Source organism: Trichosurus vulpecula, chromosome 7, assembly GCF_011100635.1.
Source record: "Trichosurus vulpecula isolate mTriVul1 chromosome 7, mTriVul1.pri, whole genome shotgun sequence".
Classification (NCBI taxonomy): Eukaryota; Metazoa; Chordata; class Mammalia; order Diprotodontia; family Phalangeridae; genus Trichosurus; species Trichosurus vulpecula.
The window spans coordinates 128,004,779-128,019,014 of NC_050579.1; the positions used below are offsets into that span (position 1 = coordinate 128,004,779).

The window sequence follows — 14,236 nt, forward strand, 5'->3', positions numbered from 1 at the left end:
AAGGTTTTAAGTGCCAACTCTGTGCAAGGCAGAGTGTTGTCTTAGTATTTTTTATAAATGTGCATATAATTAAATCCTTCTGCAACCTGAACTTGGAGCCGTGGAATTGGGAGGTGAGTGAAAAATGTGGTGCTAAAACATCTTCACTGCATAGGATAAGCTGAGTTTGCCAAGGCTTTGGGTTTTGAGGTAGAGTTGGTTCTTGGAATTGTCCAGTGGTAGGATGACTGGTTGAAGATGGTAGTAGGATGGGTTTAATCTGGGCATTGAAGATCACTAAGATATGAATTATAAATCATATTTAGAAGTCATGGAATCACATAGTTATTGCTTCATGATAATTTGTACAATATTCTTTACTTATTAACATGCTGTAATAAAAGTTTTCCCTCATTTTATATGTATACACTACATGAGCTTGTTTTTCAGAAATCCTTGGACTACATCATGCTCCCTCCTCAGTGGCAGAGTTATATGGCAATTTTTGCTCTTTGTGCCTTTAAAACCACTTGTCTGGATACCTTCATCGCAGCTGTATATGAGCATGCAGTGATAATGCCATCTGAAAGTTTAAGCCCTCTCAACCGGGAAGAAGCCTTAAATTTAATGAACCAAAACATGGACATTTTGGAGCAAGCAGTTAAATCAGCAGCAAAGCAGGTATTTTTTCCTGTTGTTATACTGTAGTAGAGTGAGCTCTGAATTCTGGAACCTTCACTGAAGGAAAATGACCAGAAACAGGAGCAGGAAAGTCACTTGTGGTTGACGTCGGCAGTAGTATAGTATACCTCATCCAATAAAGGTTTGTCATTTTCAGTGTCTGTAAGCATAACATCAGTCAGACAAGCTAATATAATTTTAGGTTGCATTAAGAGGTACATAGTGTCCTCATGTTGGGAGAGCATAGTTCTGTTGTACTCTGTGCTGGAGTACTGTATTAAAATTCTTGGTACCATGGAAGGACTTTGATAAGCCAGAGAGCATGCAGAGGAAAGAAAGTAGCATAACGAAGGGGCTAGAGTTCATGCCAAATGCCAATTAGCTGATGGAATTGGGGATGTTTGGCCTGGAGAATACATAAGAACTTAGGGGGTACTTGATAGGTTTCTGTAAGCGTTTGAAGAAATGCTATTTGGAAGAAAAGTTAGACTTGTTTTGATTGATGCAGTAGGACAGAAATAAGAGCAATGGGTAGTATTTGCAAAGATGCACATTTATGCTTTATGTCATGCAGAATTACCCAGAGTGACATAAGCTACATAGGAAGTGGGATCCCTTTAACTTGAGGTTTTCAAGCAGAGCCTGGATGAATACATGTCTAGTACTCTCATTCAGGGATGAGTTGGACTGCATGGATGCTCTTGTTACCTCCAACTCTGAATTTCTGTGCGTCTGTGAATGTAAGGGGAAACTAATACTTAAATTAAAAGAAGTTTATAATCAAATTTTATAATCAAAACTCTGATTTAATGAATATTATATAGGTTTCAGCGATATGTAGAGAAAACTTATATTTGTCAATGCTCCCCATCAAGGTTATTATCCTTAATAGTTGAATTTAAAAAAAGGGTGTAGAAATTCAGTCATTACTAGGAGCCATGGATAATAGACATAGAGGTCAAAAAGACCTCAAGGATTATCTAGTCCTTTCCCTTAATTTTATGAATAAGGAAATCAGAACCACAGAGGTAAAAGGTAAAAGAGCCAAGGTCAAACAGGTGGAAAGTTAGCGGAACTAGATTTTGAGGCTCAGGTCTCATATCATCTAAATCCAATAATTAAAAACGAAAACCAAAGCTGTATTACATTACTGCTGTGCTTTCCTATTGGAATTGAGTTTCCTTGTAAAATTTAGGGATTGGGTAACATGATCTCTTCTAACTCTTAAAAATCTACAAATCATAGAATCTGAGTAAAAATAAAAGAGACAACAAGAAAATTAGTTGGGACAGGTATTCTGTTTTGGCTCAGTTTTAAAGGTAGATAATCTATGAGACTGCTGAAAGAAAGCTGATAAAGGAGCTGATGGGGCATAAGCGTGGGTGTTATTTAGCCAACATTATTACTGTTATGAGGCTTATTTGGGATTGTATTAATTAAGTTTATTTTCAACAGGGTGCACATATCATTGTGACTCCAGAATATGGTATTTCTGGATTAGTTTCTGATAGACTAAGGACTTTTTCCTTTCTGGAGGATATTCCACACCCACAAGTGAACTGGACCCCTTGTATAGACCACAACAGGTATTAAACTATATTGTCTGTCCTCAGTCCTTCTTTTCTTAATCCTTTGCTTACCTGACTGCTCTGCATTATTTTACACTATTGACAGCCCTCTGCCTTGATACTGTCTCTCCTCTACACTGTTTTCTCTAGGCTCTCTGGCTCCTCCTTAGTCTCCTTCACTAGATGTCTTCATCCATATCCTGCTTTCTAATTATAGGTGTACCTTGAGCTCTGACCTGAGTCCTCTTCTCTTTGTTCTCTGTAGTCTCCAATTTGGTGACCTCTGCAACACTTATGGAGTAAACTATCATCTATCTCTGTGCAAATAACTCTCTGATCTATATAGCCATCCTTAGTCTTTGTCCACACAGTCACAGCTTCATGAAACTTACATGAAAACCTGGTTTATTACAAGAGAAATGAACATGCATATGGAACCCAAAGAGTTCACAATTCTTACAGAAATTTGCATTTTTATGACAGAACAAGGGAAAGAGCAGATGCCAGATATCTGTACCTAAAGGGATGTGGAATGGGAGGGAGAAGGGTGAAGTAAAGGTGGAAAAAGGGCAAAACCCCTCCAGAAGGAGAGGGGCAAGGTGATGGCAAAAGCTGCATTTTTTTTCTTGGGAATTGCTAGACTATGAAAATAGGATGGTGTGCTTATTTACCTGGTCTCAGCTGTACAAGCAGCTTCTTAGCCTAACCCAGACTGACTGTGCCTGCCTTGATTCCCAAGGACACACAGGGAGTCCAGTTTGGGATGCAAATAATAAATTATGTCAGGTTGGTGCCCTCTGTCCATAACACATTCAGGGCCTCCTGCATGCTTTGGGTCCACTGTTTTTGGAAAATATGGCAACTCAGATAAACAAGTTCAGGGGCCCCTTAACAATTTTTAACATCTCTACCAGAACTCAAGCTACTTATTTCCAAATGCTTATTTGAATTTCAAATTGGATGTCCTACATCCCAAACTTAACACATCCAAAACAGAACTTGTTTTTTTTTTTCTTTTAAAACTAATCCTTCTTCTGAATTTCTTTATTTCTGTGGAGGGTACCACCCTCTTTCCTGTGCCCCAGATTCCACAACCTCAGCATTTTACTTGACTCTTCACTCTCTCTCATCTCACATATCCAGTCAGTTGCAAAATCTTATTGTTTCTACTTCTGACCTTTTCTTGATGAAGCCATGCTGGCTCTTTGTAATAACTACTCCCTTTTAAAGAAACTCACCAACCATTCCTTTAATGGTCCATCTAGAATTTCCCCAGTAATTAAAGTTAAGCTCACAGGCCTGCAGTTCATAGACGTTGTTTCTTCCTTTTTAAAAAAATGAGATATTTTCCCTTCCCCAGTCTTTTCCATTTTCTGTAGTCTTTCATAGATCACCAACAGTGGCTCAGTAATATAATGTTAATAATAATAATTGATGTTTACATGGTACCTGTTATGTGCCAGGCACTGTGCTAAGCACTTTACAAATATTATTTCATTTGACCCTCACAACAACACTAGAAGGTAGATGTTATTATCCCCATCTTACAGATGGGAAAACTGAGGCAAATAACCTGCTCAGGGTCACGCAGCTAGGATGTATCTGGGGCTATATTAGAAATCAGACTCACTACTCTATCCACAGTGCCACCAGCTGGGCCATTCACCATGAGCTCCCTCTTCTCTCTTTTCTCATCTCCTATCACTCATATGCCTTTTGCTACTATCTCATCCTTCACCCCATGTCACACGAAGAGGTGGCCTTCTCACCAAGGCAAACCCCTTTACCTACTCAAGCGATCCCGTTGTATCCCATCTATTCCATCTGCCCTTCGTTATCCACACTCTCTGGTTTAACTGAAGTCTCTCCCTTTCTACTAGCTCCTTCCATACTGCCTACAAACATCCCCATGTTCCCCCCATTCTCAAAAAAACCTCACTTGATCCATCTTTTCTCCACTAACTATAATCCTATATTCCTTTTACCCTTTGTGGCTAAATTCTTTGGGAAGGCTGTCTATTCTTTTGTTACAATCCAGCTTCAGACTCATTTTTCCACTGAAACTGCTCTCTCCAAAGTTATAGATTATCTCCTAGTTGTCAAAGCCAACAGCCTTTTCTCAGTCCTCTTGACCTCTCTGTAGCCTTTGACACTTTTGATCACTCGCCTTGACGCTCTCTTCTCTCTAGGTTTTAGGACACTGCTCTCTCTTGGTTCTTCTGCCTATCTGACCTCTCCTTCTCAGTCTTCTTTTAGGGATCCTGATCTAGATCATGCCCTCTAACCATTGGTTTCCTATACCCAACCTGAAAATTCAAGCAGAAGTTGGGGGATGCTGCTATTTTTTCTTCTCTGCCTCTTCCTCCTCTTCCTCTTCCTCCTCCTTCATCAAATTAAAAATAAAATTACCAATTTTCTATGTATAGTTTTAAAAGCGGTTTTCTAAATACAGTTATGCCCTTGATCATTATGGGTAGATAGATCACTGTGGCTTACATTTATTTCAGATACAGCACTAACCCTGGGGCTGGGAGACCTGGAATGGAATTCCAATAATGTCACTTATTAGATCTAGTAAAACCCTAGGATCATTAATTTAGATATGGAAGATTTAGAAGTGGAAGAGACCTTGGTCTAATCCTCTTATTTTGGAAATGAGGAAGTGGAGGCCTCCTTCCCACAAAGGGGAAATGTTACTCAGGAAGTTAGCAAAGAATTAGAATTAGAACTGAGAACCTGTGACTCCAACTCCCATGATTTCACAATATACTACATCTCTGAGTCTCAGTTTCTTTATCTATAAAATGCAGATAACACTTGCATTACCTGCCTGTCAATTGTAAGGAAAGTACTTTGAAAACTTGTAAGTTGTAAATGTTTTACAAATGTGGGAATAAACAAAAACTGTGTTGTTCACTCTGCAAATGTGATTTGATATAAAAGATGATTGAAAAGTTATTTGCCAGCAGGTGGCACCAAATTAACGTTTTCATTTGTTTTATGTCTGTTTCATGCTCTTCTTCACCCATTGCAATGCCCCATTCCCATCGCAGTAAAAAAAGCAGAAGTTAACTTAGTTTTTGTCAGTTTGATCTGTTAAACCCTGTAAAGTCTGTTGACAGATTTTTAAATATTTTATTGGGCCAGTTATTTAGCCTCTCAAGACCCCAATTTACTTACCTATAATAATGCTTACATTTCTAAAGGCTTTAAAATTTTCAAAACGCATCCCCCCCCCCCCCACCTCCCACAACAACAACTCTTATGAATTAGGATTTTTTTCATCCTGACTTGCAATTTCACTGACATGGAGAGTTCCCTTTAAAGAAATTCTCTCTATGAACGCAGAATGGCAACCATCTTGAAATATATATGCTTAGAGAGTTGCCCAGGGACAGTGAGGGTTTAAATTACTTTGCCTCATCACATAACCAATGAATGTTAGACATCCTTGAATCGAGGTCATCCTGACCCATCTAGTCATTATGACATGCTATTTTCTGCTATAAAATAGGCAGTATGAGTATTATTATCCCCATTTTACAGATGAGGTTAAAGGTGTCAACCTCCAGAGTTCAGTCTAAGAAAGACAAACAGAATTAGGTTGTGTTTCTCTCAAGCCAGCAGGCAGCATGTGGAGTTGCAGTTGGAACTGAGCTCGCTTTGGAGTTAGACTGCACAGATTATAAAATCACGAACAAGGAAGTACACCTGGCCTTTTATCAGCCAAGATTACAGTTTCTAACAAGCAAGGACGTCTGTCCTTTTGTTAGCGAAGATTACAGTTTTCAATAAAGCAAGGAGCTGCTCTCATCTCAGGATGTCTGTGCAAGCTTTATCTGGTCTTGTGGTTGTTGATACAGTAGAAGGATTTTCACTCAGACAGGATCACAAAGGATTATTGATATGTTAGTCCAGAAGGGCTCTAATCATGCTCTCGATTGACTAGTTCAGGTTTTCAGCCTTCCTTGGATGACGTGGGACTCAAGTGGGTCTCACAGAAATCTTGCTCATGACAACATAACTGAATTGGCAGAGCTGGGACTCAAACAACATCTTCTGATTCTAAAGCCAATGCTCTTGTTGCATTATGTTGTCTCATTTTTATGAATTGAGTTTAGAGAAATTTGGCAACTCTAAGAACAGCATTATCAGTCTATTAAATTACCCCAGGATCCTAATTTATTATTGAAAATTCATTCTGTTTGAGAAGACCAAGAATCCCTTTTCTCACATGCCTCTCTATTCTTCAGTTTCATTTTATTAGTTCTGATTATCCCTTTACTATGGCATATGACCCCACTTGGTATTAATATCACACATTTATATAATGCTTTATACCTTGTAAAGAACTTTCATAACTCCTTGCCTTTTGGGTTGAGTAGTGTGTGCTATCATCCCAACTTAATAGTTGAGAAAAAGGTCCTACCTTGTAAGTAGCAGAGCTAGAACTAGAATATAGGACTTCAAATTCAATAGGCTTTCCTTTGGAACTTCCCTTTTCCCTTTCGATCTTCTTTCTTTCCTTCCTTCTTTCCTTCCTTCTTACTTTCTTTCTCTTTCTTTCTTTCTTTCTTTCTTTCTTTCTTTCTTTCTTTCTTTCTTTCTTTCTTTCTTTCTTTCTTTCTTTCTTTCTTTCTCCCCCTCCCCTTCCCCTCCCTTCCCTTCCCCTCCCCTCCCCTCCTCTTCCCTTTCCTTGTATTGTGTGTTGGTGTCTCTGTGTATATATATTATGTATATACATACACATATGTGTGTGTGTGTGTGTGTGTAAAGCCCTATTCTATATAGTTCTACAGTAGTTCTTTCTCTGGATGGAGATAGCATCTTCCTTCACAGATCCTTTCTAGTGAATTTGGATATTTTTAGTAGTCAAAATGACTTGGTTGCTCCAAGTTGTAGTATCACTTTTAATTCTTCAGCGCTTGAATTTAGTGGATCTTATTTTTTCTCCCATTGAACATATACTAGATTTGGCAGCACACCAGTGCAAGAAAGACTCAGCTGCATGGCCAGGAATAACTCCATCTACGTGGTAGCAAATATAGCGGACAGAAAGGCATGTGATCCCACAGTGTCCAAGTGTCCCTCTAATGGCTATTTCCAGTACAACACTAATGTGGTATACGATTCAGAGGGGAAATTGGTGGCTCGTTACTATAAGGTATGAATTAGTTTTTAAGTAGCTCAGCAACTGAATGTCAATACTAATTTCAATAATAGAATAGGTGGTAAAGGAGAAATATCGATGATTAGGATTATCAATAATAACGGTTATGTCAACAGTAATAGGACTTCAGAAGTAATTTTATCAAAGTCCCTTACCTACATTGCTTAACTTCATGTTTGCAACTAGCAGTATAGCAACTGGAAACAATGTCCTGGTTAGGAAGGGCCCTACAAAGCCACACCTGTTATCTATCTCTCTTATTGAAAAAAGTCACCATTACAGTGATTTGGAATGCATGAGAAACAGAAGTTACATTTGTATATTGAAGTGTTGTTGTGTTTTACTGGTCCCAAATAGTGAGAATAGTAGTACAATGTAGTAGATAGTGTATTGGACTGAGAGCAAGACCTGGGTTCAAATCCTGCCTCTAACACCTGTTACCTGTGTAGGCCTGAGTATATCACTTAACTTTTTCATGCCTCAGACAAATGCCTAGGATTGATCTAGTAAGCCATTTAAAGGTACTGATCTTTGTTGTAGTAGAGGCAGTTCCCACGATGGGAGTTCTTTATGCTGAGGGAATCATAGATTTTTTTTATATGTTTATGTATTCATGCAATTGAATGGGAAGAGTTCATTCTACCAGATTAGAGAGATCAGTCAAAGTGTACTTGTCCATAGAAAATTATAATTAAGTATTTTTGATAGTTATTAAAATCAGCTTTGGATAAGGCAGTGCAAAGCATATAGTAATGTTTTTCCCACCATAGGATGCAAAAGAATTGTCTTTTATTTCTTTCACTGTAAGAAGAATTATATGGTGCTGTAGTACATTATCTCTATTTTCCCTAGAAGTTTTCATTCTGTTTGAGGCAAAATCCATATTATCCAATCACTATAAGCTTAGTGCACTAAGCCCATATGTGTATATTACTGCATCTATATGAACTTTCTTATACAATGTTTTTTTTTGTGTGTGTTTATTACAGAAATATATGTTAAAGAATGAAGCCCAGTTTGATACCATACTGGAGACTGAGTTGGTGACTTTTGATACAACATTTGGAAAGTTTGGCCTTTTAACGGGCTTTGACATACTTTTTCATGACCCTGCGGTAATTCTGGTGGAAAAGTTGAAAGTGGATACAATTGTGTTACCAGTAGCTTGGATGAACAATTTGCCATATTTATATCCTACTGCATTCCATGCAGGCTGGGCTATGGGAATGAGAGTTAATTTGCTCGTAGCCAATATCCATAACACTGTCAATCAAATGACAGGTAATTTACAATTTCTAAAAGAAGATTTATGAATTTCCTGTAATAAAGCTCTCAGATATCAGTTTTTATAAGAGACTTACAGACCCTAGTTAAGTATTTATTTCCCAGCTTAAAACTGTTGAATCAGCACACTTTGGATAGGCTATACTTAATCTTCATTTTAATTTCTTTATAGTTTTTTTCTTTGGTTTTCTAAACTTGGATACTTAATTTGTCATTTAATGTCAACAAAAAAGGTTCAGATAAACTTTTTCCAGTACCTTTCTCCCTCTCTATTTCCCTTTCTCCTGATCCCAACCCTGAAATCACTGGCAATGCTGATATTTGTTCAATATTTTAAATACTTTGTGAGCGACAGTAATTTAAAAAGCTATATAATTTTTTTTTGTTTCTTTCTAATCAAAAAATCCTTCTTATTTGCTATTTTCAGGGAGTGGTATCTATGCACCTGATGCTCCCAAGGTGTGTTATATTGATTTGAATTCAGAGAATGGGACACTGCTCCTTTCACAGTTGGACTCACATCCCAATCTCTCACCACCAGTGAATTGGAGCTCTTATGCTAACAGCATAAAACCTTTCTCAGCAGAGCAAGAGGAGTTTAAAGCCTCAATACTATTTGATAAGTTCACCTTCAAAGAACTCATTAATGATACAGGAAATTACACTGTTTGTCAGAACACACTGTGTTGTTACTTGAGCTACAAAATGTCTGAGAAGAGAGCAGATGAAGTTTATGTTTTGGGGGCTTTTGATGGACTTCATGATGTTGAAGGGGAATTTTACGCGCAGGTAATCATTCATGAGAGAAGGAAGTTAAGTGGAAAGACTGTTAGAACAATGAGATTTATAAGAAAATATCTATGAAATTATGTATTAAGTGTTAGTCTTTAAAGTTTGCACATATTTTAAAAAAAGCAAAAAAACCTCTAGTATTTGTGCCTTAAATTTTTCAAAGCACTTTATATATTACCTCTTTTGTTTCTGACAGCAACCCTGTGAGGTAGGTACTATTATTATCATCCTCATTTTACAGAATAAGAAATCGAGTCTGAAAGAGGTTGAGTGACTTACCCAAGGGTCTGAGGCACGATTTGAACTCAGACCTTCCAGAAGCCAAGTTCAGCACTCTTCGCTGCGCCACCTAGCTGCTTCTAGGCACTGAACCCTGATGAAGAGCACTGTAGTGTTGTGGAAAATATACTGGCCAGAAAGTCAGAAGATGTGGATTTTAGTCCATGCTTCCTTATTAAATGGCAGTGTGACATTGTACAAGTCACCCTCTCTGGGTCTCTGTTTCCTCATCTAGGGTCCCTTCTCGACTGCAACTGGAACATTTTATGAAATAAACAGAAGTTTAGATTAAATAGATTATTTCAGTCATTATTTGAAGACATTACGCTGCTTGCTTAAGTTGGATTGAATTGAGTCAATGATAGTCATAAACATAGTCACAGGTCATTTCGGGTTTTGTCAGGGAGGGCTTAGGGTCGTGTTCCGTTTCTTAGAAAATATGTGTGAGTATGCATTTCAGATACTGCCTGGCTGGAACCATGTACTATACTATTTTTATAAAGGTTTTATCAGGTGGATTGTAAGAGCCCCAGACATATTCTGGGACAAAAGAATGGCTTGATCAAAGAGGGAAGCTGGATTACTTTACTTCACAAAAGAACAAAAACGGCTGTATGCTCTTGAACATTGTATATACTGATTATTTGATCTGTATCTATTTCACACAGGTTTGTACACTGTTGAAGTGCTTAACAACTATGTTAGAAACTTGTGGGCAGCCTGTTGAGAATGCTTCTACCTTGTTCGACATGTTCTCTCTCAGCGGCACGTTTGACTCTCAGCATGTTTTTCCGGAGATGTTGCTGAGTGGGCTTCAGCTCGTACCTGGAGAATTTGAGGTAGTAGTCTTTTCTGTGTATTTCCAGAGATGAAGAGATGGTTTGTGCAGTAAATTCTAAATGAAAGGATACTGCCGTGCCCAGAAATGTCATAAATATCTTAGAGCTAATAAGGGGTAAAGTGGCATTTGAGGAGCACCAGGAGTACTGTGATATAGAAAATAGGTCTAAGTAAACTTGGTAAGCCATAAATTAGTGCCTATTTACATGTGGGAACAAAGCAATAAATCATTCATTGTTCTGTGATTATTTGATAAGTAGTCAAATTAGTCTTTCATTTCTTTGTTTTAATTAAATTTTGTTGATATCTTTCATTTTTTGTATCACCAGAATTTTTCTCAGTATCTCTCCCCTCTTCTTCCCAGAGAACCATTGCATATAACAAATAATAGTTTATAAAGAATAAAAAAGAAAAGAAAAAAAATCGGCAAAAATAATCAGTATATCCTCACTCTAAGATCAGCGTTCTCTCCACTGAGCCACCTAGACTTGACATCTCAATCACTGTCTTTGCAACGCTGGAAATAGGAAATTTGGAAACAAAGCTTTTAAATTTTCTTTTGCTTCAGAGAAGAGACTAGAATAATGGGTATAAAGGGGGCATAATGAGTATAATGTGCCAGGAGACAGATTTCAGCTTAGTGTAAGCTGCTCTTGAGAGGCAGCGTGGCATAGGCCAGTACCTGGCTGACACATGCTGGCTGTGAGACCATGGGCGAGTCACTTAAACTCTCGGTGCCCTTTGCCAGGCATAGTGTCTGGGCAAATCATCTAACCCTGTTTGCCTCAGTTTCTTCATCTGTAAAATGAGCCAGAGAAGGAAATGGCAAACTGCTCCAATGTCTTTGCCCATAAGCCCCCCAAAATGGGATCATGAAGAGCCAGACATGACTGAAAAACAACTGAACAACGGCTTAATGTTCTGAGCAGTTAACTACTTAGGATCTTGTGTATTTACTTCTTAAAGTTTATAATATACCCCACAGTGGCAGTTCAAAATCCTGAGTACCTCACCTAAATCCTTAATGATTCACAAAATAAGCCACTTTCTTCACAGTGTTATGATTGTACATGTAATAAATTTAAGTTGGAAGAGTTTCTCTTCTAAAGAAGGCACAGACAGGCAGTTGTTACTAAAGTGTGTGTGCGCTCTGACTCATATTACGTAAGATGTCTTCTGTTACACTGCATTATATTAGAAGCTGAATGTTTTAATTTCGTACCTTTTGTGTTTGTGTGTATTTAACAACAGTGCAAACAAGGTGTGGTACAAATTTAATATGAAAAAATAAAATTGTATCAGCAATTAAATGTAAGTTCCACTTTTTTCACTTTCTTAAATTATAATTTTGATGTATTTTGCATATTTAATATGAAGTGATTATTTTAATTTTGAGAAAGATAGAGCTATTATATCTGAGGTTTCATAAAACAGGGCACTATGAAATAAACAAAATATCAACATTCCATTATCTGGTTTATTTGTAATGCCAACATAACAACATTTTTTAAATAGTATTTTAAATTTTAGTGTAAGATGCAACAAAAATTATATTTAAAATTATCTACTTCATGAAAACCAGCATCATTATCAAGGTTTTCTATGAATGGCCTTTTTCATGTAAAACATGCTGAAATAGAGTTATAATCTGCAGTGAAGTTTTTAGTCACTGTTTTATACTTTGATACATGTTATTACAAAAAGGGCAACATTTTCCGTTTTTCTTGAAATGTGTATTACTGAGGAGTGATAGTAGGCTCTTGTGTGTATTCTACCTTCTGGGTATCAATTATTGAATAGTGTTGAGAATACTTTCTAGAAATGAAACAATGGATATTTGTGATGTGGTGAGATACTGTAGGCAGCCTAAGAGTGAGGTGAACAATCAAGGTATAAACTGTTTTTCTGGAATATCGGACGAATATTGTGTCTTATAGTTAAGAGGATGAATGAGGGATTCACTTTTTGAAAGTCAGGGGTCAGCATCTTCAGGGAATTGTAGCACAAGTGGTCATGTGAACTACAATGGTAACCAAATTTAGACAGTTCTGTAAGTTCACTATTTTTGATCACAATACTTCTTATGAAAAAGTGAAGATTGTAAGTTAATTATTCCAAATTTTCATCAATAAATCATTTCATGTATTTTTAAATCAAATTGTTTATATAGACAACTTTGCTTCCTCCAAAAAAAAATTTGCTTGTTGTCCTGTATACCCTAGAAGTAGTCCTTTCCTCTGTCATTTGCTATTCTCACTTTTTGTCATTGTCAGTTTGCTGAGTGTGAGTTGAAACCCTATGGTTATTTTGATTTGCATTTTTCTTATTAATAATAGTTTTAGTAATTTAGAACATTCATTTGGCTGTTAATTTGAAATTCTTCTTTTGAAAATTGTTTGTTTATATCCTTTGATGACACATCATATCTATCTATCTGTCTGTCTGTCTGTCTAATCTGTTAGTTGTCTTTATGTCTTGGATACCAAATCCTTATCTGAGAAATCTGATAAAAAGATTTTTTTTTCTCTTTTACCATTTCCCTTCATATCATAGATGCATTTGTTGCAGCAGCTTTTCAGTTTCATAAAATCAAAATTATCTATTTTATCTTTAATAGTTTCCTCTGTGTCTCGGAGATTTAAGAATACATCTCCTACCCATAGCTATGTAAGGTGCATGATCTCTTTCTGTTTTAATTTTTTATAGGATAGCCTTTGAAATTAATGTCACACATCCATTTTGAACTTATTATGGAATATGGTTTAAAATGTTAGTCTATGCTTAATTTCTGCCATACTGCTTTCCAGTTTTCTTAGCAGTTTGTTTTGGTTACATGTATTAGTTACAGTGGTTTCATCATAAGATGGCTCCTATTGTTTTTATTTTATGTTTTCTTCCGTACATAACAGTTAATACATATTAACAGTTAACATATAGCATATCTTATATGTTATGACATAATAACATTAACAGTTGACAATTTTAATATTCCTGGCTGTGACGCATAAACCAGTTTAACCTATTTGTTAATAGTTTTTTGGTTCAAGAGTTTGGAGATATTTTGTTTATAGTATCATATTGAGGTATTGTCTCTTTTTATTGTTAATGGAAGCAACTCTCTTTTTTTGTTTGTTTGGTTTTGGTTAGGTTTTAAATGATGGACGCATGGTAAATGAGAATGGTACATCTGGACCTGTCATAATGGTGACTCTATTTGGGAGGCAGTATGAGAAGAGTAAACCAACAAATGCTTCAGTTGATCTGGGATCTGCATTATTGATGAGGATAATAACTATGGTTTTTGTTCTGTACTCAGCAATTTGGTAGGAACTGTACAATATTATATTGCCCACCATTTATTGTTTCCTGATGGTAGGAACATGTGTGTCAGGACAGCTTTCCTACCCTCAATAATTGTTAAGGTGAATGCCTAGATTCGTATAATCCCCACGTTTCTCTATAGTGTTAAAAATTATTGAGCCACAGTGGCACATTGAAGCCCACCAAATAATACTGGTAATTGGAAAGTACTATGGGAGAATCTACCACATGCTTATAAAAGCAGGACCATTGATGCTACTTCCTAAACTGCATCACTGCTGTCACCAAGTGCATCTTGCCATTGGTAGTGGGAAGAACACTG

At 36.9% G+C, this 14,236-nt stretch overlaps 1 protein-coding gene across 1 annotated transcript; it reads left to right on the forward strand.

Moving 5' to 3' along the window:
- The first annotated feature begins 591 nt into the window (after positions 1–591).
- Positions 592–13,920, forward strand: LOC118857189 (pantetheinase-like). The gene is made up of 7 exons (XM_036767840.1): positions 592–660; positions 2,116–2,246; positions 7,200–7,392; positions 8,388–8,679; positions 9,110–9,471; positions 10,422–10,592; positions 13,741–13,920. Exons 1-7 carry the CDS (start codon positions 607–609, stop codon positions 13,918–13,920), a joined length of 1,383 nt encoding a protein of 460 aa, XP_036623735.1. The 5' UTR covers positions 592–606.
- The last annotated feature ends 316 nt before the right edge of the window (positions 13,921–14,236 follow it).

Bases quoted from the DNA above. Each gene is read 5' to 3' on its own strand.
- LOC118857189 (XM_036767840.1), top strand. From the start codon at position 607: ATGAACCAAAACATGGACATTTTGGAGCAAGCAGTTAAATCAGCAGCA. The intron at 2,247-7,199 runs GTATTAAACTAT...AACATATACTAG, and splicing joins CCTTGTATAGACCACAACAG to ATTTGGCAGCACACCAGTGC. The intron at 7,393-8,387 runs GTATGAATTAGT...TGTTTATTACAG, and splicing joins TGGTGGCTCGTTACTATAAG to AAATATATGTTAAAGAATGA.